Raw genomic sequence first — 27,795 nt, 5'->3', positions numbered from 1 at the left:
AACTTTTATTTTTGAGTCCATGGACAGTGAGGACAATATATAAGTCAACCATTTTGCTTTTTAACAGACAATCAGGCTCCCAAGATGTAGAATTCTACTAACTTTAGTGGTTTGCTAACTTTATATTTAGCGCTATCAATTGGTTGACTTAACTTCCTGGTCTAGCAATTGCATTGTTAGGAGCGGGGTTAAAATATGGATTTTTTTCCCCCCTACTTGGCACACCCAAATGGAAATCTCCTAAGAACTTTTAGGCCAGAATGCCTAAAATGCAACCTAACTCTAATTCCTAAGTGGTTTGCTTTCACAACAATATTTGCTTAGTTGGGTATCCTGTGGGTCTGGTTGGCCTGTGTTGCTGGGGGTATGCCCTGGCACCCTGGTGCTAGCTGGTGTCCTTCCTGGGTTTTGATTCTATTCACTGTCACTGTGGATTGCAGCCACTTGGGGTTTCTGAGCTCGTGGATTTTCATCACCGCTCTGTGCTGTGTTTGTACTCCGGTGGTTCTGGTGTCTTTGATGGGGGTGGGGGATTTCCTCATGGCGTAGATCACCAGAATGCCCTGTTTTGTTTCTTTTTACTTCTTTATTCTCATCGTTGCTTGCTGGGTTTCATTGAGATGCATTATGCTGCCTTTGAAGGGTTTTTTTGATGTAGGAGAAGATCACATGCATGTCTTCACAAATGCACACACATGTACACACACACACACACACACACACACACACACACACACACACACACACACACACACACACACGAAAAAAAAAGAAGGTGGGGGGGGCTAATGATGTATCACTAGAACACCAGGTAACAGATGTCGCCAGGACACCTGTTAAATTCTGGAGGTCTTGAAAGAAAAAAAAAATTATAATCACACTCTTATGAACGCATCAGGAGCAGCTCAGGATTCAGTTTCTTTCCATCAGCCTTCCAATAAGTAGATGGTCTTCTCCGCCTCCCAACCACAGCCACCCCTAATAATAACTAATGATTTAATCTATGTGTATAAACATATAGAAAGTTACAAGAGCTGTGTGAAGAAGAAGTACTCAGTGCATTATTGATGCTGATAATGCTCAAATCTGGAGAACCCTCTAATTTTTTTTCAGTGGTGATTCACTGTTGCAAATTCACTCCCACACACTATCTGCAAAAATATATTTATTTGTCATGTTTTGAAATTAGACATTCATTAGGTAAATGGTTAAGGACAAATAAGCCAGTAACATTACATGGTGGAAATGCTGAATAAAATTCATGGAAGTAACAGCAAAATAAAATGATCTGAGTTGCTAAATATATTTTGATTTATGCATGAATCTTTGTTTCTTTATTTAACTGATATCACCTTTTTATTCATATTCACATGCTTACACTATGTGTTCTTGTATTCCTTTTAATTTGTACCTTTGACTTTTATTATTTATCACAATATGCATCACAATACTGCAATAAATGCTTATCTTTGTGAAATTACCAATATTATCATGTACAGTGGTATACCAATTGAGATGCTTTGGCATGACCTTAAACAGGCTGGACATGCTCAAAAACCAGGCTGAAATTCCTCCACCGTGATGTGAAAGGCTCATTTCAATTAAATTTTTGTGACAGGTAAACACCATACAATAATATTGACAACTATCCCAAATGCTTCATTGCAGTTCTTGCTGCCAAGCCTGACACAACAAGTAATTAAGCTTAGGGGCAATTATTTTTCACATAAGGCCAGGTAGGTTGGGATAGCTTTTTCCCCTAAATAAAATAATAATTTTACTCAGAGTAATATTAAAATGTATTCAATGATCTGAAACATGTAAGTGTGACAAATATGAAAAAAATCAAGAAGGGGAAAATACTTTTTCACTACACTTTAGATAGATTGGGAAAAATAAAAAACCAAACAAACAAACAAAAGTGTCTATATTTTATAAAATGGTAAAATTGATTAAAAAAAACACATAAATAAGCAAAAAAAAACACAAAATGCCCTTGAATAAGCCATTGAGAGGGAGTGTGTCACTTACAGTCAATCTCAATTCCATGTACAGACATCTTTTTATTCTTACACTTGTCTCATCGGACGTGAATTCAAAGCTGCTTCCTTAGTTGAAGTAAGGACATACAAGATTGGCTGAAAACATTGGATAACAGCTAGTGTTATGGCATTTCAGATGTTTCAAGTGGATATCCAGATAACCGAATTGACTGAATAGTAAACCCACTATTGCATGTCAGTAACTTTTGTCTACTCTCTCCTGTAGTTTGTATTTTGTCATTTTTGCTGTTTTTCAATGCTCCTCTTTTTCATCTTTTTCTGGTTCTGCCAGACTTAGGGAGGGGAATTTTTCCTCTCCACAGCTGCCAATTTTCTCCTTATAGGAGGTCTCTTATGGCCATTGTAGGTGAATTGAATCAGATGAACTGTCTTAAAAAGGAGTCTGCCACCGTAACCTCGATATCTTTTCTTATTGTTTTGTTTTGTCTCCTCTGTTCACTCAAGTGTCCAGAACACAGCTACAGCTCTCATGATACAATTACAAAATCAATCATCAACCTGCAACCTAGGGTGTCCTGGTCTTATAGACATCTTTATGTTCGAACATGGTGTTCATTATGGACAAACTGTGCTTTTCACAGAAGTCCAATAACAGAACACTCCTCGGGTTCAGATCAGGCATGCCATTCCTCCCAATCACAACCCTCCAAGTCTCACTGTTGTTGCCCACATGAGTGTTGAGGTTTCCCAGTAAGACATTGCAGTCACAGGATGGAGCACCCTTGAGCACCCGCCCAATGGCTCTGAACTGTCATTTGGCACATAAGCACAAACAACAATCAGAACCTGTTCCCTGGCCCAAAGGCACAGAGAAATGACCCACTTCTTCTACAGAAGGGCAGGCTCATGTCTCCTCTTTGGTCTACACCTAGCTGGTCCCCACGGGCTAAGGCCCAGCCATCATGCGCTCTCCCTCGAGCACACTTCCCAGGCCTGGCTCCAAGGTGGGCCCCAGTAACCTTATCCCAAGCAGGGTGCCATCAAGGGTCACTGGAATCGCTCTTTGTCTGGCCCCTGACCTGGGACCAATTTCCCTACCAGTGGCTAAAAACCCCAGGACAACATAGCCCCTGGGATCACTGGGAAGCACACAACCCCACCATCATGTTAAGGTTGGGATTCACGGAGGGCTGACATCAATCAAATTCTGAAAAACATTAATAATAAAATATGCTTCCAGTAGGCAAATGAGCAACAATGGCAAAAGAGTTAGAAAAAGTTTAGGTGAGAATCAGACAAACACAAATACTCAGAGCAAATTAAATATGAGAGAACACTGGCAAACAGTGCAGAAAGGTGAATTTATGTAAAATGCAACCATGTGTTAAGCTGCTGTGGAGCTAAACTGCATATCTGCTATTTCCATTCATATTCATTACCCTAAGCTGCTTTTGCTCAGATACCTGCAAATGGAACTATGATGATTTTCTCATTATGCCTGGTGAAATTTGCCTTCTAAGGTGTATACATCCACAAAATTTAAAAAATGCACATTTATGAAAAAATAAATTAATACAGCTATCCATGTTGTCATATAAGTAGGAATGTGAGTGAGAAAACAACAATAGCTGACACACTTATTTGGAAAACTGCAGATCCAACCAGTAGAAACGAATGAAAGGTCAAAATCTCAGGGAGAAAGATGGCTCATGATAAACATGTTCCTTAATGACAACGCAGTAACAAATGGAGCTTCCACTATAGGAGTGTTTGGCTTGCTCTGCACTGCTGAATATACAAATTCTTCCTGAAATACAAGAAGCTGCCTTATGCAGGCATCCAAGTCAGGATGCTCTCTTACAACCAACAGTTAAAATATTGTGTGGTGTGTTGCTGTAGCTTTTGTCTGGTAGTGGGAGAGAGTTGACCAAATGCTATGAGATATGAGATGCCTTCTCCTGGTGATTTATTTAGTCTTTCCTTTCATTTTGAATAACTTCACAGAAATCTAGAAGAAAGAAATTCCACTGAGTTTTGTGGAAAATACTGACACTCACACTGAGAAAGTGGTTAATTTGTACCAACTCAAGAAAAAAGGTTAGACATCCTACTGCAAAGCGAATTTAGGATATTGTTAAGGTAATTTCAGGTCTACCTGAGCTAACACAATCCTCCACTAAATGCATACTGTCATGATATCTATTTTATTTGTTTATTACTATTTCCGTTGTGAAACTCCACCCCACAGAGATCAGAGAATAGAGTTTCATAACCACAAATACAGAGAGACCAGATGAATTTCTTCTTCACTGTTCTCTGTGGTGAAATAAACACCATTATAACCTGTAACTGCCAGGACCTTGGTATGTCCTCCCATTAGTGGGAAGTGAAAAAAACATGCTTTTCTATAATTTGATGGTATTTTAATGCTCACCATTCAACAGCTGTCAAAGTATAATCAAATAAAATCAATCCCGCAGGCATATCTCTCAGCAATTTTACTCTGCTGTATTACCATTAAAACCAGACATAATGTCCCTTGATGGAAACTAAATTATTTGAAGAATGTGTTTTGCCCTCCCTTTAAGTCAAATACATGTTACATTGTCTACAGTAAAAGGGGTTTCTTTGTAGACTTTGTCTATAAATGATTCAGTGGTACCTAGAAATGTACCTGGAAATGTGGGTGGCTGTGGTTCAGGAGGTATAGTAGACCTTCTGCTAATAGGAAGGTTGGTGGTTTGATTCGTTGATTCGTTATACATTCCCTAGCACCAAAGTGCTAGGGAATGTATGGCACTTTTCAAAACACAGAACTACAAAGTGCTTCACAGTTGGAATAAAAGCCAGAAATAAATGTACATATTACAAACATACAGACACATAATCAACCATATGGCCAGACATTCATTCCAACACATGCAAATAGCTGCAAAAATCACAGTTAAAGGGGAAAAGATACTGAACCCCAAGTTGCCCTCATCAGAGTTCATCGGCATGTGGATGTTAGATAGAAAGCACTTAGGTGTAGAAAAAAGTGCTTCTGTGAATTGGAGTGAAGAGGTGAATGAAGACATAATGTATAAAGTGCTTTGAGTGCTCATGTAGAGTAGGAAAGTGCTATATAACAACCAGTCCATTTACCAGCAGTTTAATTTATTGTATCTTGTGTGACCTTAACACCTTCTCACACTAGTAAACATTCAGTATCTGTTACATTATATATTTATCACTTGGATCCTGATGACAAGCTACTGTAATGGAGCTGTCCGGTTCAGATCATTTCCGTTCTAACCATCAAGCATGGTGTCTCTCAGCTCTCAGACCTTCCTCCCACTCATCACTTCTGACAGAAATCACATCAAGGAACCTGGAAGAGGGCTAAACCTTGATTGGGGCTGGTTGAGGCGTTGATTACAATGTGCTAATCACTTTCTTATCCGAGCTGAGCTGAGGCAGGGGGTGATGGGTTGAGGAGTGTAAATCCTTTTTAAGGAGATGTTAACAGTGAAGTTGAAGACTATGACAGGAAGTAAACTCTCTTCATTTGCAAAAGCAGAGGTGGAGGTATGTGATGAGTGCCATTTGTGTTGGCAAAAGAAGGCATAAAGTACCAGGTCAAATGTCATGAAACTTGGTGGAAAGGAAGAGCATAGGTAATGAAAGAGCTTTCAACTAATCTCATGCCAACCCTGTGACATTACCCCATGTTAACTTAGCCAGCAGCTCTATTCATTCATAAAGACAGTGTGGGAAAATCTCTGCAAACATGATATAAGCAGGGAACACAATCTCTGTCCGACGTTTCAGTTGTCATATATGATACTTGGTATTCAGACGGGACCCCTTTCTCATCACTTTTGAAATGGGGCATTTTTTGCTGAATAAGATTGCATGACATTTTATGATATCCATGCTAGACAGGTTGAATTCTATCTTTCTAGAATGGATATTGAAAATTTTATACAAAAGGGGAACCCTGTGCATTTAAATGGGACACTGAAGCCTCTTTCCCACCAACAGGATTCCGGAGCCGGAGCTGTGAACTGAACCGCTAGGCAGGTTTTCCACCGCCGAAGCACTCGGTGCTCGGCCGAAAAACGGGTTCAATTCCGGCCCCGCAAATTAGCTGGTCTGGAACCAGGAACCCGTGCCGAAAGCGGCAGAGGGGCGTGACTCTGCCGTCTCAACATCAAGTTTTCTACCATATTACATGTGTATTACATGAGAAAAGCAAAGCGATTTTCACGCCTGTGAATTAGGTTGGGCTCTAAGGCTGAACTTGCTGCTTTGTATCAGTTCATATCACAGATAAAAGGACACAAAGTGCGTACTTGTCGTCTTGCTCTAATCGCTGTCTGTATTCACCTCTGTGCTGCACACAGATGCTGCAGTAGTTTGGACCGTAAAACGTATTTGCAGCACAACAAAGGGGAGCGTGTTCTCCCACGTTTGTGCGCTTTGGCTTCCGTGTCCAGACGAGGACTCGCCCACACTCATACGTAAAGGAGCAGTTCACAGAAACGTGGTGGGAACGCGGGCCCGTTCTTAAGCGTTTCGCCGGTTCATTGGGATCGGCACGGGAACTTGCTCCGGCTCCGGAACCTCGGCGGTGGGAAAGTAGCATGAAAGGTCCTTTACATGCCTCAAGTGCTTAAAAAAGGCAACTGGACTTCTTTAAATTTTGAAGATGTTTCACCTATCTTCCAAGAGGTTCCTTCAGTTTTAAAGCACACATATAAAGAAAGCTCTTAAAACATGCGGTTATCCCAACTGGGCTTTCATCAAATTAGCAAACTGCTACATCCCTGCAATGTCATCTTAAATCGACAGTGTTATTTGGGCATGGCAGATCCTCTATCAACAAATATAGGAATTTTTCTTTTTCCTTTAACTTCAACCCAGTTATGGCAAAAATTTAATCAGGTTCACTTGCCATCTTTCATGCAAATTTGGTGTTAATCAGACTGGTAGATTTGCTGCAGTTTTGTTAACAAACAAACAAATGTTTGGCAATTTTTTTCATAGGCGCAGTCCACATGTTCATCTCTGCTGCTAAACCCTCAAATGTATTTTCCTTTCAAACGTGACACCATTTTAGGGGAAATAAACAGGCTTTCTAATGGTATAAATTTTATTGCCAAGAAGCATTGTTACAACAAAGAAATAATTAACTAAACACAAATTTCCACACATTTTGTGCTAAGTTTATATATAAAATACATAAATATATTTGTGTGTTCCTCCTGAAGCTTGGGTCCTCTTCCAGAGTATCTTAGTTGTTCCAAGGGCTGCACTCTTCTGGTTAGAGCCCTCTGATATTGTGCCCAGTAGTGATGGCATGGTTACTTTGAAAAAGTAATATGATTTCTGATTACTAATTACTCCTTTCAAAAGTAACTCAGTTATTTTACTGTTTACTTAATTCAAGGAACTTTAGCAGCTAACTTAGATTTCAAGTTACTTTATTAGTTACATCAGCTGTCATCAACAGCTGCCAGTGTTATGCCAAAAAGTGATCTTCTGCCAAAAAGCAATTTTCGGTATTTGCCAAAAAATGAATGCCTGTATTTAAATGGCTGTAAATGACTTGTTGAGTCCAGCTTTTGTTGTTGGGGTGCTGGGGGGGACTTCTGCATTAGTCGCAGCTCTCTGCTTTGCTCCACCTAGTGGGACTTGCTCTGTAAGCTTGACTGTGCTGTGCTGCAACTCCAAATGTTTCTTCAAATTTGACGTTGTGTTTTTGAAACTAGATAGCACTTTGTCGCCAGCACAGAGTGCACAACTAACCTTGATATTGTCATCTTTAGCTGACACAAACTCAAATTAGTGCCTGTATTTCAGCTAGAAAACGTCCATCTCTCTCTCCTCCCTCCATTGTTTATGTTTGAGTTGCTGTTTGCTATAATTGTCCTCATGCTCAAAACAGGACTGAATTGTTGCATCAGCCAGATGTCACTCCCTGAGATGCAAGAAGAAAGCAAAAATATATCTTGTTACTAAGGAAAATGACAAAAATAGTAATGTACAGTGACTTGGGTAAGTAACTTTAATCTGATTACTGGATTGCAAATAGTACCTCGTTAGATTACTTGTAACCAAAAAAAAAAACTGGTCAGATTAGAGTAATGCATTACTAAGTAACGCGTTACTGACATCACTGGTGTCCAGAATCTGTTGGAGCCACTTTTCCAAATAGGTCAAGATTGGCACACATCCAGTAAGGATCCCCAGGGCCCCCATGCTACCAGAGCCTACTATTAATATTAGTGAGAGATATATGACTAAAGCCATACTGGCTCAGACATTGTCTTGCTTAAAGTCTGCGTCAGGTGTTCAGGAATCAGGACATACTGAAGTGAGAAGTGGGCTACAGGAACAAGGCATACATGAACAACAGCTGACTGAGATTTAGAACTCAGTGTTTGTCTCATCTGACCATATGCATTTTTTTTCCAGAAGGCATTTCGCTTGTACATTGGGCGGCTGTAAATTTCAGTTGAGCTTGAAGGTGTCGATTTTGGAACAGGGGCTTCTTTCATGGTTGGCATCATATTAGTCCATGGCAATGTAAAACTTTTCAATGTGGTGAGTGGTGCTGGTATTCCAGCAGTTTCCAGTTCACAGCAGGCTTGAGCCTCCTAACCACTTTCCTCTCATCTGAGGGTGACAGTTTGGATGTTCTTCCAGACCTTGGCAAAGCGGGGACACATCAATATAACTTTTATTTATGTATAGTTGTTTGAACCAGCTGAAGCCAATCATGGTCACTAACAAGAAGTTAATAAGCCTTGGCCTTACCAAGCTAAATGATTTGAAGAACCTTCACCGCCAAAATACTTGAGCACCCTGTTCTAAGTCATTAAAGTTGTATGCTGTACAATTATTCCACCCTGGAAAAAGAACAGTTTAAAGAAATAGTTGAAAGCCCCAAATTACCATGACGTCCATGCCTATGATGAGTGAATGTAAAATCTAATCTAATCTAATCTAATCTGATCTAATCTAATCTAATCTAATCTAATCTAATCTAATCTAATCTAATCTAATCTACCAGTAAAAGATGAATTGTTTACATTGTGACTTTGTGGGCAGTTCCAGTCATTTTGGGAACAAAAAGTAAGTTTTTATTTGTGTTTTATAATTTTTTTTTTAACATGGGACATAGAATTACAAATACCCTCACTTTCTAGCACCCTGGAAGATTGAATCTAAATGTCTTTGTGTATTAGGAGATCTCAGGTACCAGTTCAATGAAAATTATGGACTATTGACAAGGAAGAAAGGAAGACACCTGAAACACTTTAATTAAAAAATGATAACATTTAATCTATTAAAGAATCAGAGGAAATTACGTGTACACAGGCATTTGGTTCAGGGAGACAGGCCTTCTCAGCAGCTGCCTGTGCTCCCTCCCCAGAAGAGCACTGCTCTAAGCAAAATATAACTTTATACTACAAGCACTATCAAGTCAAAAACAGATGGAGAGAGCTGTGGTTTAGACTTGGCCTTCTCAGACTGGTTTGTCCAGTAGTTGGTTCCGGCATCATGGCACAAACTTCTCCAATCAGCAATAAAAGCTCCATAAAAGACACACACCTTCCTCCCTCACATTCCTAATCATGACTTGGCAGTTTTATTCTCTGTTTTATTCTCTGTAGCAACAGAGTACGACACAGCCTTCCCTCCTTAGACACAGATGTACATGTTTTGGCAAAATCTTTGAGCATAAAAAAATTCTTCTCCGAGACTCAGAAGGTCAAAAATAAGATAAACATATTGCCCAAAGGCCGTGAAGTTGGTCCGGCACTATCTTTCTGTCGCTCTCTGGCTAATGTATTATTTAATTGTCTATTATTCAGTTCACTCATTGTTTATTAATTAATTTACTGGAGTTTACTTTTAAACATTTGTCATTTTATTCATTGGGTAAAAAATATTCCCCAATACCCATTTGTGCACATGATATGATTTAGAAACTATTTTCTCTCCTTAATTACTGTTGTTGTATTTACTCTCATTTTCTTTATTTACCTTTACATTGCTGGTTTAAACTATTTTTGTGAAATCCAACAACATTTTTTGTTTGTTTACAATACTCCTCCTTTATAGTGCAACTTCCACTTTCTGGATCGCCAACCCAAATAACAACCTCATCAACTGTGCTGCTGCAGGCTCAGAGGTGAGTTGTCATTTTCTCTTCTCTCAACCCTTTCCTGCCCCTCCCACATCCCCCATCTCTCCAGGTGGAGGTTTGTCTCATTACCACATTGCCAGGTCAGATTAATGGCTGTATACTTCTATTAGTTTCTGTATCAAGCAGACAACAGACAGAGGCACTGCCACACTTTCGCTATGATAGAGTGCCAATTATGATCATACTTTGGGGATTTTTCCAGGATGCATTGGGTGGAAGTCTCATTTATCCTCACCAGTATAATAACTTTTCTCATTTGCATACTTGCAAATAACAACAGCAAAACAGACAGGCTGACATGCAAAGTGTCAAAGCTGAGGCTCAGATTATGTGTGGGAGTGTGCACATATTTATGTATGAACAAAAGTATTGCCAATTCTTTGTTCCACAGCTATAGCAATTTGCTGTACACTATATTTTGTCCTAACAGCCTCTGTTTATGTCTATATGTTTATTTGTGTGTAAACCCTCAGGAAACAGGCTTCTGGTTCATTTTCCACCATGTGCCCACAGGCCCCTCAGAGGGGTTCTACTCCCCAGGATACACAGAGCACACACCTATGGGCCAGTTCACCAACAACAGAGCCCATTCCAACTTTAGAGTAAGTCTGAGACTGAACTGTTCTGGGGGGATAAAGAGTACTATGATCAGGAATTATCAGGAGTTTTCAACTGATAACTGAATTTTTATATCTCTACTGAACACATTTAGTAATCACTTAGTGTGGCCTGAAAAAAAGCAAACAAGTGTACTAATGACTTCTCCAAAAACAGTTCAGACTGAAAATGTGAATTGTAAAGATGCCATTCTCTATTCAAAAAGGCATACAACGCCTTCTCTTTCCATGAAACATTGGTTTGTGTAAACTGTGCCTCTATCACAACAGCTTCCACAGGTCTTCAAAAGACCTTTCCTAGAGAGAAACCTGCAAAGCATTATTTGTTTATTGACCTCAGTATTCATCACTTTACAATAAGACAATAAGTAATCTTGAAAAAAGTGAAGAAGAAATTAATTGCTGATTTCAGGTGGACATTTGATTACGTAGGTAATTATTTTTTTTACTCCTACTGTTCTGGTTCCAGTGGATTTAGTTTGTTATACTGACATCTAGTGGTAGGGGGGACTTAAAACTTATGTTCGAGGTAGGTCCTCCATTTTGTCTGAGGGCGCAGCAGCGTAATGAGGCATGGCAGAATCCAAATCCATCCTCTCTTTTATGATCTTGATTTCGCACAAATTGTGAGTATTATTTTCAGTTGGACATTTTTCTGATGAGTAGCAAGCTCATTGTATGCAGATTGACATTTCTTATTGTTCAATGACCTCATAATCAGAGCTGGTGATCACATGGCAATGTTCAATCAGAAACAACTGTGTTATTGTTAGATTCTTTCTTAATGTTTCAGAGTTGTCTTTAATCAGTTGTATATTGAATAGGGTGTGCAACTGGTACAAATGTAGATTGTTTCATGGTATAAGTGATTTCAATGTAACACTGTTATCCATTTCTTTGTCGTTATGTCAATGTTAACAGTTTCACAAAAAGAGGACGTCCAATAAACAACCTCAACGTCAGCTCCTGTCTGAAGTGTTCTATTGGGCAAGTGTTTAGCTCACTGTCTAACCATGTATTCGGTACAGCACCTGGTGAGGGCAGTAGAGTGAAAAATTTGTAAATACATCAAGAACATCACAGCGGATTGCATATGCATTACGTTCTTGTGAAGTGCTAACATGTCAAGTGTGCCAGATCCTAATGAAGCGGCGAACCTGGAGGTCAGGTCTGAGTGTAAAGCTTCATCAGCAAGGTCAATGTCATCACGTCGATCCTGCAAATCACATGCAAGCCAGGCTGCAGCAGAAGCTCGGGCAAAAGCGGAAGCAGCTCGCACCAGAGCAGAATTTGCAAGACGGCAAATCGACATGGAAGTTGAAAGAGCTCGCCTTGATGCTACACTTAATGCCCTTAAAGAGGAAGGTGAAGCCGAAGCTGCCCTAGCTGCGGCAAAAGTATTAGAGACTGCTGCAGTTAATGAAGACAGTAAAAGTGAAGTTGGCATCACTGGGCCTCCTTTAGCATCAGCTGTGTCACGACAACGCACTGATGAGTACATTAATACTCACTTCGGTCATCAGCAAGATGAAATGAAGGATTCTTCTCAGACTCGGCCTGTGGGTGCCACATACAGCAGACAACCCAATGTGCAGCCTCTCTCTTCTTACACATCTCGCCGATTTCAAGACACTGAAGCCACGCATCACGTCAGCCTTAAAGCCTATGGTCCCTTGTCACCCCACAGCAAGAATACAATGAACACTCCTCATGAAGTCGGTGGCAAGCCTACACAGATTTCCACAGACATTTCAGACCTAGCGGCTTTCCTTGCTCGTCGTGATCTTCTTTCAACAGGGGTTAAAGTATTTGACAATCGGCCAGAGAATTACACATCATGGAAATCCACCTTCTGCAGCGCCATAGAAGGTTTGAATCTCAGACCTAGCGAGGAGCTGGATTTACTGACCAAGTGGCTTGGCGGGGAGTCACTTCAGCACGCTCTAAGAATCAGAGCAGTCCACATCAATAACCCAGCAGTGGGTCTTGATAGACTGTGGCAAAGACTAAATAAAAACTATGGCTCTCCTGAAGTCATAGAAGCTTCACTTTTCAAGCGTCTTGAGAACTTCCCGAAATTCTCTGCTAAGGATAGTCGACAGCTTCTAGAGCTTGCTGATCTCCTCCTGGAGGTAGAAACCGCCAAAAATGAAGGCTACTTATCAGGCTTAAACTTCCTTGATTCCGCAAGAGGGATTAACTCAATTGTGGAAAAGCTCCCACATAGCCTTCAAGAGTCGTGGGTTGCTCAAGGCACTAGGTACAAGCAAGAGCATTTGGTGCATTACCCTCCATTTTCATTCTTTGTTAATTTTATTAACTATCATGCGGAAATGAAAACAGACCCAAGCTTTTCCCTTGAAAGTTCTAGTGCAGCACCCCCAAAATCTGAGAGGACTCTAGAGAAGCAGTGGAAAGCTAAGTTTCCCGTCTCTGCTAACAAGACAGAAATTGAAGCCTCCAAATCTGCGGATAACAAAAAGCTATGCATGGATCCAGACAAGCTCTGCCCTATTCACAAGAAACCACACTCTTTGAAGAAATGTAGGGGTTTCAGAATGAAAACTTTGGATGAGAGGAAGAGCTTTCTCAGGGAGCATTCAATTTGCTACAAGTGCTGCATGTCAGTAACCCATAAAGCTAGAGATTGTAAGGCAGTTACTCACTGTTCAGAGTGCAACAGCGATCTGCACATTTCAGCCCTTCATGATGGTCCTCCACCATGGATGATAAGAGAGTCTTCCATTTCAACAGAGGAGCATGACAGAAAACAAACCGACCACGGCTCCCCTATCACAACATCCAGCTGCACAGAAGTCTGTGGGGAAGGCCTCCATGGCAAGTCATGTGCAAAGGTGTGTCTAGTCAATGTGTATCCCAAAGACTGTCCTGAACAAAAGAAGAAGATGTACGTAATTCTGGATGACCAGAGTAATGTGTCATTGGCCAGGTCTGCTTTCTTTGACGTATTCAACATTCAAGGACCTGTCTCTCCTTACACCTTGAAAACATGCTCTGGCATAACAAACACTAGTGGAAGAAGGGCCATGGGATTCATCATAGAAGCTCTACATGGGGGTGTGCCTCTGGCATTGCCAACACTTGTTGAGTGCAACTTGATTCCCAACAACAGAGAGGAAATTCCCACACCAGAGGCTGCTACTCATTATCCTCATCTTAGACCCATTGCTGGCAAAATCCCACCTCTTGACCCAGTAGCCGAAATCCTCCTATTGCTTGGAAGGGACATTATCCGTGTCCACAAAGTTCGCAGTCATTGTAATGGGCCACATAATGCACCATATGCCCAACGACTCGATTTGGGATGGGTAATAATAGGAGACGTGTGCCTGAAAGGAGCCCACAAGCCTAATGTGAATGCATTTAAGACCAGTATTCTGGAGAATGGTCGTCCCAGTTTCTTCAGACCATGTGTGAACCACATCAGTGTCAAAGAGAGGTTTACAAGTGACCAAGCAACTGCGCCTACGGAAAAATTGGGTCAAGATAACCTTGGTAAGCAGATCTTTAGTCGCACCATAGAAGACAACCAAGTGGCGCCGTCAGTTGAAGACAAACTTTTGCTCCATATTATGAATGAAGAGTTCTCCAAGGATGAATCTAACAGTTGGGTGGCCCCTCTCCCATTTCGGTCACCAAGACAGCGCCTGCCTAATAATAGGGAACAGGCCCTTAAACGTCTGATGTCTCTTCGACATACTTTGAAGAAGAAGCCAGAGATGAGGGACCACTACGTGCAGTTCATGGAGAAGATTTTCAGTAACGGTCATGCAGAACCAGCTCCTACTCTGGAACATGAAGATGAATGTTGGTACTTACCAAGCTTTGGTGTCTACCACCCTCAAAAGCCTGGTCAAATCAGGGTGGTGTTTGACTCCAGCGCCCAGTACAATAATGTGTCCCTGAATGACGTGCTACTCAAGGGCCCAGATCTAAATAACAGTCTGATCGGTGTGCTCGTCCGTTTCAGATGTGAACCCTTTGCAGTGATGGCTGACATTCAGCAAATGTTTCACAGCTTCTTAGTTAAAGAAGAGCATCGGGATTATCTCCGTTTCTTGTGGTTCCATGAACATAACCTTGATGGGGACATCGTGGAGTTTCGGATGAAGGTCCATGTGTTCGGTAATTGCCCATCTCCAGCAGTTGCCATCTATGGTTTGAAAAGGACAGCCATGGAAGGAGAAGGGGAATATGGAGCAGATACAAGACTCTTCGTGGAACGCCATTTTTACGTCGACGATGGACTTAAGTCATTTGCTACCACGAAAGAGGCAATTGATGTGCTAAAGAAAGCTCAGTGCATGTTGGCACAATCCAATCTGCGACTGCACAAAATAGCATCCAACAGCGCAGAAGTCATGGGAGCCTTTACAGATGAGGACCTTGCTAAGGAGCTCCAGGGTCTTGTGTTCGGGGAAGACTTTGCACCTCCACAACCAAGCCTAGGGCTCGGCTGGGACCTGTCCTCAGACAGCTTTACATTTCGAGTAGATCTCAGTGAGAGGCCTTTTACAAAACGGGGGGTGCTGTCCACAGTCAATAGCTTGTACGACCCGCTGGGATTTGCCACACCTGTCAGCATCGAGGGTCGCTTGATATTAAGGGACATCACTTCTATTGCCTGTGATTGGGATGCACCGCTCCCAAAGGACAGCTACGAAAAATGGCAGAGATGGAGAGTTTCTCTTCAGGACTTAAAAGAGCTAAAGTTACCAAGGATGTACACATCACTTCCTTTGTCAAAGGCTAAAAGGAAAGTAATGTTTGTGTTTTGTGATGCATCCATCAAGGCGGTAGCAGCTGTTGCTTACCTGAGCGTAACAGACGGAGAAGGTCACAGTGAAGTTGGGTTCATTTTTGGGAAAGCTAAGCTTGCTCCAAAACCAGAGATCACAGTCCCACGACTCGAACTCTGTGCTGCGGTGCTAGCCGTTGAGATAGCAGAGCTGCTCCAGGAGGAGTTAGATATGACACTGGATGACGTGCAGTTCTTTACCGATAGCAGAGTGGTGCTGGGCTACATCGTCAGTGAGTCAAGACGCTTTTACGTTTATGTTCACAACCGTGTGCAACGCATCAAGCAGTCAACAAAAGCAAGTCAATGGAATTATGTGTCTACCAACAACAACCCAGCTGATCATGCAACCAGGTCACTACCAGCCAACCAGTTGTCCTTTTCTTCATGGCTAACAGGACCTAACTTTCTGACTGAGGTGGCACAGAGTCGGTGTTGCAAGGAGAGTTTCGGCCTAGTGGAACCTGATTCAGATCCAGAGGTACGTTCAGAGGGCACAACTTGTGTCACCAGCCTGGCTCACAACACGTTCAGCAGTGTACGTTTTGAGCGGTTCTCTACTTGGAAGACTCTTGTGAGGGCTGTTTCACTGCTCAAACACATTGCAAAGTCTTTCAGCCATGGATTTAAGCATGACGTCTGTCACGGCTGGCATAGGTGCAACATGCATCTCGGTGAAGAGCAACTGAACCAGGCTAAAGCCACAATAATCTTCACTGTTCAGAGAGAAGCATATTCAGATGAGGTCAGATGTCTCCAGCATGGTCAATCGGTCAGCAAATCAAGCCCGCTCAGCAAACTCCATGTTTTCGTCGACGTAAGTCAACTTCTCAGAGTTGGAGGCCGGCTAACGCAAGCCCAGCTTACGTCAGACGAATCGCACCCTATGCTCATCCCTGGAAGGCATCATGTTGCCCTGTTGTTGGTCAGGCACTTCCATAAGAGAACTTGTCACCAGGGTAGGCATTTTACAGAGGGAGCTGTGAGGGCAGCCGGATTCTGGATTGTTGGGGGAAAGAGGTTGATCAGCAGTGTGATTTTTCACTGTGTGATCTGTCGCAGGTTGAGAGGCAGACAAGAAGAGCAGATCATGGCTGACCTGCCTGCAGACCGACTGAGCACAGATCCTCCTTTCACGAACGTGGGTTTGGACGTGTTCGGTCCCTGGGTTGTTGTAACACGAAGAACCAGAGGTGGGCAAGCCAATGATAAAAGATGGGCCGTTATCTTCACTTGCATGAGCACTCGAGCAATCCATATAGAGTTCATTGAGTCCATGGACACATCCTCCTTCATCAATGCTCTCAGGCGATTCTTTGCCATCAGAGGACCGGTAAAGCAGTTAAGGTCCGACTGTGGTACCAACTTTGTGAGTGCTTGCAGGGAGCTTCAGATCACGAAGAAGGGTTGTGACAACAGACAAATTGGAAGCTACCTCTTGGATCAAGGGTGTCGGTGGCTGTTCAACCCTCCGCATGGTTCGCACATGGGTGGATCCTGGGAGCGAATGATCGGCATTGCACGGCGCATCCTTGACGCCGTGCTTCTGGAACAGGGTTCGGCAAAGCTTACGCATGATGTCCTAGTGACCCTTATGGCCGAAGTGACAGCAATAGTAAATTCAAGGCCACTCACACCAGTTTCTACAGATTCGGACCAGCCAATCATTCTCACCCCAGCTATGCTGCTCACTCAGAAAGTAGGCACAGCACCAGTACCACTTGGTCAATTCGATGGAGCGGACCTTTTCAGAAATCAGTGGCGGCGTGTCCAGAGAGTCGGTGTTGCAAGGAGAGTTTCGGCCTAGTGGAACCTGATTCAGATCCAGAGGTACGTTCAGAGGGCACAACTTGTGTCACCAGCCTGGCTCACAACACGTTCAGCAGTGTACGTTTTGAGCGGTTCTCTACTTGGAAGACTCTTGTGAGGGCTGTTTCACTGCTCAAACACATTGCAAAGTCTTTCAGCCATGGATTTAAGCATGACGTCTGTCACGGCTGGCATAGGTGCAACATGCATCTCGGTGAAGAGCAACTGAACCAGGCTAAAGCCACAATAATCTTCACTGTTCAGAGAGAAGCATATTCAGATGAGGTCAGATGTCTCCAGCATGGTCAATCGGTCAGCAAATCAAGCCCGCTCAGCAAACTCCATGTTTTCGTCGACGTAAGTCAACTTCTCAGAGTTGGAGGCCGGCTAACGCAAGCCCAGCTTACGTCAGACGAATCGCACCCTATGCTCATCCCTGGAAGGCATCATGTTGCCCTGTTGTTGGTCAGGCACTTCCATAAGAGAACTTGTCACCAGGGTAGGCATTTTACAGAGGGAGCTGTGAGGGCAGCCGGATTCTGGATTGTTGGGGGAAAGAGGTTGATCAGCAGTGTGATTTTTCACTGTGTGATCTGTCGCAGGTTGAGAGGCAGACAAGAAGAGCAGATCATGGCTGACCTGCCTGCAGACCGACTGAGCACAGATCCTCCTTTCACGAACGTGGGTTTGGACGTGTTCGGTCCCTGGGTTGTTGTAACACGAAGAACCAGAGGTGGGCAAGCCAATGATAAAAGATGGGCCGTTATCTTCACTTGCATGAGCACTCGAGCAATCCATATAGAGGTCATTGAGTCCATGGACACATCCTCCTTCATCAATGCTCTCAGGCGATTCTTTGCCATCAGAGGACCGGTAAAGCAGTTAAGGTCCGACTGTGGTACCAACTTTGTGAGTGCTTGCAGGGAGCTTCAGATCACGAAGAAGGGTTGTGACAACAGACAAATTGGAAGCTACCTCTTGGATCAGGGGTGTCGGTGGCTGTTCAACCCTCCGCATGGTTCGCACATGGGTGGATCCTGGGAGCGAATGATCGGCATTGCACGGCGCATCCTTGACGCCGTGCTTCTGGAACAGGGTTCGGCAAAGCTTACGCATGATGTCCTAGTGACCCTTATGGCCGAAGTGACAGCAATAGTAAATTCAAGGCCACTCACACCAGTTTCTACAGATTCGGACCAGCCAATCATTCTCACCCCAGCTATGCTGCTCACTCAGAAAGTAGGCACAGCACCAGTACCACTTGGTCAATTCGATGGAGCGGACCTTTTCAGAAATCAGTGGCGGCGTGTCCAGAGCCTAGCTAATACATTCTGGGATCGCTGGAAAAAGGAATACATTAACGAACTCCAAGGACGTCGGAAATGGAGAACTGAAAGGCCTAACCTTCAAGAAGGAGATGTTGTGCTATTGAAGGATAGCCAAGTGAAAAGGAATGACTGGCCAGTTGCACTGGTTACCAGGACATTTCCTAGTCAAGATGATAAAGTCAGGAAGATAGAAGTAAGGATTGTAAAGAATGGTGAACAGAGACTGTTTTTAAGACCCGTGACAGAGGTCGTTCTTCTTGTTTCTAAGGAAACAATCTAGAGGGAAATGTGAATGCATACTGTGATACACCTTATCCTATGTTATTACTTAACTTGGTATTCTACCAAGTTAGGCGGGGAGTGTTCTGGTTCCAGTGGATTTAGTTTGTTATACTGACATCTAGTGGTAGGGGGGACTTAAAACTTATGTTCGAGGTAGGTCCTCCATTTTGTCTGAGGGCGCAGCAGCGTAATGAGGCATGGCAGAATCCAAATCCATCCTCTCTTTTATGATCTTGATTTCGCACAAATTGTGAGTATTATTTTCAGTTGGACATTTTTCTGATGAGTAGCAAGCTCATTGTATGCAGATTGACATTTCTTATTGTTCAATGACCTCATAATCAGAGCTGGTGATCACATGGCAATGTTCAATCAGAAACAACTGTGTTATTGTTAGATTCTTTCTTAATGTTTCAGAGTTGTCTTTAATCAGTTGTATATTGAATAGGGTGTGCAACTGGTACAAATGTAGATTGTTTCATGGTATAAGTGATTTCAATGTAACACTGTTATCCATTTCTTTGTCGTTATGTCAATGTTAACAGTTTCACAAAAGAGGACGTCCAGTAAACAACCTCAACGTCAGCTCCTGTCTGAAGTGTTCTATTGGGCAAGTGTTTAGCTCACTGTCTAACCATGTATTCGGTACAGCACCTGGTGAGGGCAGTAGACCCACTGATATGTATTTCAATTGCTCACCTCAAAGTTCAGATATGTTTAACCTACTTTATGTTGCAAACATTTATTTTACCTGTTTTCACTCTTCGTGTGTGTGAGTATGTGAAAGACCACTTGTCCACAAAATTTCTGAGACATTGTTCTGTGGACAGATGAGACAAAAGTTGAACTGTTCGGCAAAAATACACAGCATATCCTAAAAAGGGATTGCACACCAACACCAAAGCTTCATTCCATTTGCAAAGCATGGTGGTGGGAACATTGAGATTTGGAACTGCTGTTTGGCTTGGATACCTTGTAGTCATTCAAGGAACAATTAATTGCAGAAAAATATCAGGGCAATAGTTCATGACCTGAAATTTAGGTGACATTGAGTGCTACAACGAATGAGCTAAACACAAGTGGATCAAAAGCAAAATGGTTGAAGAATACGAAAATAAGATTTCTGTATAGCAATGTCCTGACCTTAACCTTAACCATCTGCTGCTAAAGGAGATTGTGACTGCTACTAAATTTAGTTAAAACGCTGGGCCGCTGAAGCACCCATTACCTAAACCTATTAGCAGGTAACAGGTAGTTAAGACTGAGCATATTATCATTGAGGTGGCTGATCAAAGGAACTTTGAATTACCGTAATTATGCAACCATTTGTCCTACTGGATAAATTAGGGTTATTACGGTAATTGTTGCCGTAAGTTCGTGAATGGCAGCACTTTTGAAGTACGCTGTGTTGCAGATAATGCATTCAACATTATAGGGTTAACTTACCTTTTTCAGCCTGATCACTGAATGATTGCACATTAATTCTAATAAAAACATGAAAAGTACAACAGTTTCAGATTATTAGTATGTTTCAATTATGTTTGGTTATAATTGTCACTTGGGTGAAGATGAGATTACAATGCATGAGTAATCATTAAAGAAATCCTGGTAAATTCAAAAGGGTTTCCATTATCTTTTTAGCAATCTGTTTATATTTGAAAATAGTCTTCTGATTTATTTTGTGTTTCAATTAATTTTTTTGATGTCCATTTGAGTCCAGGTGATTCACATTAAATTCACAGTGAGTGAAAACCATGTAAGCTGCCCCTCGCAGGCTTTATCCAGTAGCACCCTGGTCTAAACTTCATCCCTTGCTGCGTGCTACATGTGGGAGAGAACAACTTCATATAATGTCCTGACAGATTCTCGGGTGCTTGTGTAAAAACAGCTCAAGATTATTGGCAGTGTATCTGTTTGAATATTTCTGTTTATACATTTCATGCAGTACACTACACACTTACTTATGAAGTATGTGAATTTTGACAGGGTAGTGTTATCTGAAATCAAACACTGAGAGATGTCCAATTACCCAGTCTAAGGCTTACAACTTGTTGTGCCTTTCACCGCGTGTAATCCTAAATTCACACACACTGAAAATGACATAAACACTTAATGTTAAAGCATGTGAAATATTTGACTTTGGCTGCAGTTCAGAGAAAATAAAAACCTAGCTAGCACTGGTATCATCATCAGTGCAGATGACCATTCCTCCTTCTAATGGATTGGAGAGAGCCTGGAGTAACCTGTGGCTTCAAAGACGGCACAGCGAGATTTATGAGGCACCAGTGAAAAAGGAAGTGCTGTTGTTATCACCTTACTTTCTTAGGCCCAACAGTGATCACTTTTCTCTACCACCTTACTCTCTTGTTCCCTCCTTCACTTTTCAGTTGGATCATCCTAATGGATGCCGAGCTCATGTCAGGCTGCTGTGACAGAAGACATTATGTCAGGGCTGCAGTTTGGGTGTTCACAACAGCAACAAAGTGACAGTAATTTTGTTTAAAAGCAGCACATTGACAATTGAAAGCTTTTATTGTTGTCAGTGTTTTTATATTATTTGTGTGTGAAAGTGAAGTGCACAACATCGCGTTACTTGTGGAGGGTCATTTTTGTCTGTTGGTTGACAATAGATGTGCTTCGGTTTTTGGAGGGAGTGGACATGTTTATGGGTTTTGTTTAGGGGCTGTTTAACTTGGTATCTTTCTTTTCCCCTCACAGGAAGGGTCACATCTTCAGGTTGGAGATCGCTTTGAGTTCTAGTTAGAATATGCACCATAAATTATTTGCGTCAACCTTTGGTTGGTCCTTTTTTTTAATCCCAGTTGTTTGCTTTCAAACTTTTTACAATTTCCATTCTCAAATCATATGTTACTCCCATGTCCCCTTAGACCCACGGGATGTAAGACACCTTTGTCACTATTTAAGAAAATATAACACACTATTGCATAAAACCACCAGTGTGAATTTCTGTTATGACTTCCACCCCATTTTCCTCCTAAATATTTTCTAAAATTATTTACACAGTAAAATGGAAACATTGTTTAATCTCTGTATCCTTCATATCTTACACATTGAATCTATGTGGATGTTTTGGGGTAAAACATGCCCTATCTGCTGCTGCTCACTAAAATAAAAAGAAGGGGGTTTCACCACTCTCATGCAGAGGTGAGGCAGGCAGAGTCTACACTTATCATCAATGTGAAGCAGGATGGAGAGAGCAGCAGCTGAACACAGCCACTCTTATACCAGCTTAAGAGGAACAGATATTTGGATATATTTTAGACACCTTGGAGTGTCTAAAGATGGATGGCTTGCTTTTTGGAAAGCCAAACATGATTCTATTTTGACCACAGTGCCAACTTATCAGCTTAATGGTAGCAAACTTGTGTAAGTAAGGCATAAGTAAGCTAATTCAATTCAATTCAGTTTTATTAGTATAATGCCAAATCACAACAGTCGTATCAGGGCACTTTATTTTGTAAGGTAAAGACCGTACTATAATACAGCAAAAACCCCAAAAGTCAAACGACCTTCTATGAGCAAGCACTTGGCAACAGTGGGATGGAAAAGCCCCTTTTTAACTGGATGAAATTTCCAGTAGAACCAGGATCAGGATGGGGCAGCCAAGTGCCGCAATCAGTTGGGAGTGAGAAGAGGGAGACAGGACAACAGACATGCTGTGGAAGAGAGCCACAGATTAATAATAACCAATAAATAAATGCAGAGTTGCTAAAAGATCCCCTTGCTCAAGAAGACAGATACACAAGCTCATCTTAAGTTTACCAGTGAACATCTAAATCAGCCATTTCCAAAATCAAGAATGCTGCAGCCCATTTAAAAAACAGAAAATCCCAAACACATAAACAACACAGGCTGTTGGCTATAAATTGCTAATTGTTAATGCTACCCTGCCATTTGTAAAGAACTAATGCCAATATGTGACCCACTTGCTACTGGGACACAAACTTCAATACAAGAGCAGTAAATTTATGTCAGAGTAATGAGTACTATCACAAACTAACCAGTTTAGTGCTGTGCTTGCCAGTAAGGGTTTCTCCACCAAGTACTAAGTTATGTTTTGAATTGGAATCAAAGACCTATTTCATTCAATGACATTCAAATAAATTTATAATTTTAATGTAATGTGTTTTTTTCTGGATTTTTGGTTGATACTGAATCTCTTATCAATATATGAATTTATGTGAATTTCTCTCTGGAATCAATAAAGTTATTCTTATGCTTACTCTTTCCATTAAAATGAAACTACCATAAAAATTTGGGTGTTCATTTCTTTGTAAGTGAGCAAAGTTACAAATTCAGCAGGGCATCAAATAATTATTTCCCCCACTCTATATGATACAAGAGCTGCTGCTGATTTATTCTGAATGCATTACTGCTAATTGTAACCTGATGATGGGCTGTTTGACATATGTCTAAAAAGGGGTGCAAAAGAGAAGTCGTCTACTACCTAGCCAGATTCATTGCTTGAAGAAGCCAATAATAATGTTTCACAACATTCATGTACTCTCCCTGCAAAGAAGGGAAAGAAACAGAATTAAAATAGTGGTTTCATCCACCCCTACAGTGGCTGCAGCTCAATAGATAGAGCAGGTCATCTGCTAATTGGAAGGTTGGTTGTTCAATCCTTGGCTTCTCCAGTCTGTATCCCAAAGTATCCTTGGGCAAGATACTGAACCCCAAGTTGCTGTTTGATGCATTCATTGTGTGAATTTGTGTGAATGCTAGATGGAAAGCACTTAGGTGTGAAAAAAGACCTTGTATGAATGGGCAAATGTAGCATGTTGTATAAAGTGCTTTGAGTACTCAGACTGTAAAAGTGTTATACTGTATAAGATAATTTACTATTTATGGATGATTGTCACTGAGAGATAATCTGCATCTGGATTTGTTAAACTTTATCACTGAGAATGTTTAGTCACATATGAAGGTAGATCCAAAGAGCACCAACATCTTCATGCCTCTATGTATGAAAAGTTCTGCTCTTGAAAGAAGAATAAAAGTCCAGCAGTAATATTGACTTAAAGTGCTCTGCCAGTAGTGAATCAAAAGTGAAACAAACTGTGTGATTCAGTGCTCTTGCCCTGATTAAGTTAACTATTGTAGTTACAAAATTAACAACATGGTTCATTTTTAGCACTGACTTACACAGCAACTCCTTGTTTAAAATACAATGTAAAAAATACCAGTTTCAGTTTTGGGTTAATTTCAGTCACTATATCTTGCATCTACTTCAAAAGTCAGATGTCAGATTTGGACACTAATCTGTTGTAACACTTGCCAGTTTGTCCCATTTCAGCCAAAGCCTATCCAAATATACACATACCTCCTTGAACAAATCCCTGGATGTGAAAAGTTTGATGAAAGGTCCTTGATGCTTTTGCAGCTTTGCTAGAAAAGGTTCAGACATCCTTTCCTACTCTGCATCAGTCAAGTTCTTGTATTTCTTTATCTTGTAATGGCAATTCAAAGTGTAATCTTTAAACACAGCAATCTGATCTTTACAAACTAAGCACATGGCTTTACCTCTGACTTTAGTAAATAAATACTTAGTATTCCATTTTGTTAAGAACTATACATTTATCTTTCAGGGCTATCAAACAATAAATGTTGGTTCTGACACATTTACAGTGAAGCTGCATTTGTTTGCACACAGAAGAATAATAGCAGTTATCTTAAAAATAAAAAGCAACAAAGCTGTAGTGCAATGTCCAGCAAAATTGCAAAACCAATGAGCCCTCCTCTGATAGGGAGTTTATTAACAATATGCAACATGCTGTCTAACCTGATACTTACTCTGGATGGCATTGCCTTGGCCTCCAGTAACACTGTGAGGAATCTTGGAGTCATTTCTGACCAGTATATCTCCTTCAATGCACATATTAAACAAATATGTAGGACTGCTTTTTTGCATTTGTGTCCCCAGAATTTGAAATTTCTTGCTGAAAAACTTGTTCATGCATTTATTACTTCTAGGCTGGACTGTTGTAACTCATTACTATCATGTTGTCCTAAAATCTCCCTAAAAAAGCCTTTAATTGAACCGGGAGAGTACTGACAGGGAGCAAAAAGAGAAAACATATGTCTTCCATATTGGCTTCTCTTCGATGGCTACCTGTTCTTCCTGTCAAAAGAGAGATTTCTTTCCCATTGTCACCAAGTGTTTGCTCATAGGAGGTCATTTGATTGTTGGGGTCTGTAACTTTTATTATAAAGTGCCTTGAAGTGACTGCTGTTGTGACTTTGCACTATACAAATAAAACTGAATTGAATCAAATTGAATTAAAAAGTTTTTTAGTGGCTGAAATGGAACAGACTGCTACTTTTTATGTTATAATCCAAATTCCCCATTGATTTCAGGTGGGCAGTCAGGCACAACCACTGTGGCCCATGGGCTGTTCAATGCCTAGATTAGCTTTAAAAGGACAACTCACTCCAAACAATGTTTTAAGCTAAAGCATTTTGTTCAGTGTATTTTTTGCTTGACATCTAATTTAACTGTTTTTCTATTTTAGGCTGGAATGATCCTTGATAATGGCGTTAAGACCACCAAGGCAAACAACAAGGACAAGAGACCGTTTCTGTCTCTAGTTGGAGCCAGGTCAGACCCTGTAGCAAACATCCTATATGACAAGCTGAAATCACATCACACCCTGTATCAGCATGATGAAACTGCAGTCTCTAAAGAATAGCTGATTTATCTCCTGTAAAAATAAGTGCTCGTGCACACACACACACACACGCACACACACACACTTCCTTCCCCGTCCCGTTGGTGGTCTTTTGTCCTCCTCAAAACTTGGGTTCTCTACCAGAGGCCTGGGAGCTTGACTGTCCTGCACAGTATCTTAGCTGAGATCTTGGATGTCATTCCTGTAATCTGCTGAAGCCACTCTCCCAGTCTGGGGGTCACTGCTCCAAGTGTTCTGATTACCACGGGGACCACTGTTACCTTCACCTGTCACATCCTCTCTAGCTCTTCTCTTAGCCCTTGATGTTTTTTGAGTTTCTTATGTTATTTCTTCTTGATGTTACTGCCGCTTTGGTATTTTAGAATTTTGTTGAAATGACATGGCTTTAAGTACCTCAGCTTGCTTCAGCTGTACAAAAAAGGGCAACACCTAAGGCTGGAGAAAGCAAGCCACACCCAGTGAGTCATCAGAAAGCCACAGCAGGCCCTGCTAGAGCCGGAGCACCCACTCCCATAAATACAAACCAGTGGTTTGTTACAGAGGGTCACAAGCACACACCATAAGTGAAACATTCAAACACAAGTTGTCACGATGCTGTGCCATTTCAACAAAATTCTAAAATACCCTCACCAAACACCAAAGTAACGATTACGAATAACTCGTGGAATTTGCCAATAGCTTCTCAATGGGCCCAAAATACTAAAGGAGGTTCATCCAATGCTGCCAAAGTAAGGTCCCACGGGACCACCAGCATGTTTTTGAGCCAGGGCATATGGGCAACATTGGGGTTTACACTCTTCAGTTGCCACTCCACCAGGTCAAGGCGATTGGCCTGCTGCCTAGCCAGAGATGCAGAGCCAAATGCTGGAGGTACAGGCAACAATTCAATTCAATTCAATTTTATTTATATAGTGCCAAATTACACCGTGCTGCCCACCACCGTGCTGGGCAGCACGGTGGTGCAGTGGTTAGCACTGCTGCCTCACAGTTAGAATACCATCTGGAAGGCCTGGGTTCGATTCCACCTTGGCCCAGGCCTCTCCCTCTCTCTGTGTGGAGTTTGCATGTTCTCCCCGTGCTTGCGTGGGTTTCCTCCGGGTACTCCGGTTTCCTCCCACATTCCAAAGACATGCACTTACTGGGGTTAGGTTAATTGGCTAATCTAAATTGCCCATAGGTGTGAATGTGAGTGTGAAAGGTCGTCTGTCCCTCTGTGTTGGCCCTGCAACAGGCTGGCGACCTGTTCAGGGTGTACCCTGCCTCTCGCCCTATGACAGCTGGGATAGGCTCCAGCCCCCCCGCGACCCTTAACAGGATGTGCGGAAGCGAATGGATGGATGGATGGATAGTGCCAAATTACAACAAACAGTCGCCTCAAGGCACTTTGTATTGTCGGTAAAGACCCTACAATAATACAGAGAAAGCCCAACAGTCAAAACGACCCCCTATGAGCAGCACTTAGCGACAGTGAGAAGGAAAAACTCCCTTTTAACAGGAAGAAACCTCCAGCAGAACCAGGCTCAGGGAGGGGCAGTCATCTGCCGCGACCAGTTGGGCTGAGGGGAGAGAAAGACATGCTGTGGAAGAGAGCCAGAGATTAATAACAATTAATGATTAAATGCAGAGTGGAGTATAAACAAAGTAAATAAGGTGAATGAAAAGAAACAGTGCATTATGGGAACCCCCCCAGCAGCCTAGGCCTATAGCAGCATAACTAAGGGATGGTTCAGGGTCACCTGATCCAGCCCTAACTATAAGATTGATCAAAAAGGAAAGTTTTAAGCCTAATCTTAAAAATAGAGAGGGTGTCTGTCTCCCAAATCCAAGCTGGGAGCTGGTTCCACAGAAGAGGGGCCTGAAAGCTGAAGGCTCTGCCTCCCATTCTACTCTGAAGTATCCTAGGAACCACAAGTAAGCCAGCAGTCTGAGAGCAAAGTGCTCTGTTGGGGTGATATGGGACTATAAGGTCTTTGATATAAGATGGGGCCTGATTATTCAAGACCTTGTAGGTGAGGAGAAGTATTTTAAAT

General features: G+C 41.9%; 1 protein-coding gene across 6 annotated transcripts in view; it reads left to right on the top strand.

The window, feature by feature from the left end:
* Positions 1-27,795, top strand: part of cemip (cell migration inducing hyaluronidase 1) — a 306,192-nt gene that overhangs the window by 238,453 nt on the left and 39,944 nt on the right. For all 6 annotated transcript variants that reach the window (XM_030725200.1, XM_030725199.1, XM_030725203.1 and 3 more), the window contains 3 exons: positions 10,116-10,185; positions 10,674-10,802; positions 25,589-25,674. In XM_030725200.1, the coding sequence (XP_030581060.1) occupies positions 10,116-10,185; positions 10,674-10,802; positions 25,589-25,674 (285 nt within the window). The remainder of the gene's footprint in view (positions 1-10,115; positions 10,186-10,673; positions 10,803-25,588; positions 25,675-27,795) is intronic.

The sequence above is a fragment of the Archocentrus centrarchus genome, unplaced genomic scaffold, assembly GCF_007364275.1.
Source record: "Archocentrus centrarchus isolate MPI-CPG fArcCen1 unplaced genomic scaffold, fArcCen1 scaffold_48_ctg1, whole genome shotgun sequence".
In the NCBI taxonomy this organism is placed as follows: domain Eukaryota; kingdom Metazoa; phylum Chordata; class Actinopteri; order Cichliformes; family Cichlidae; genus Archocentrus; species Archocentrus centrarchus.
Note: the sequence above shows the minus strand (reverse complement) of the source record. Positions and strands in the feature narration are given on the sequence as shown.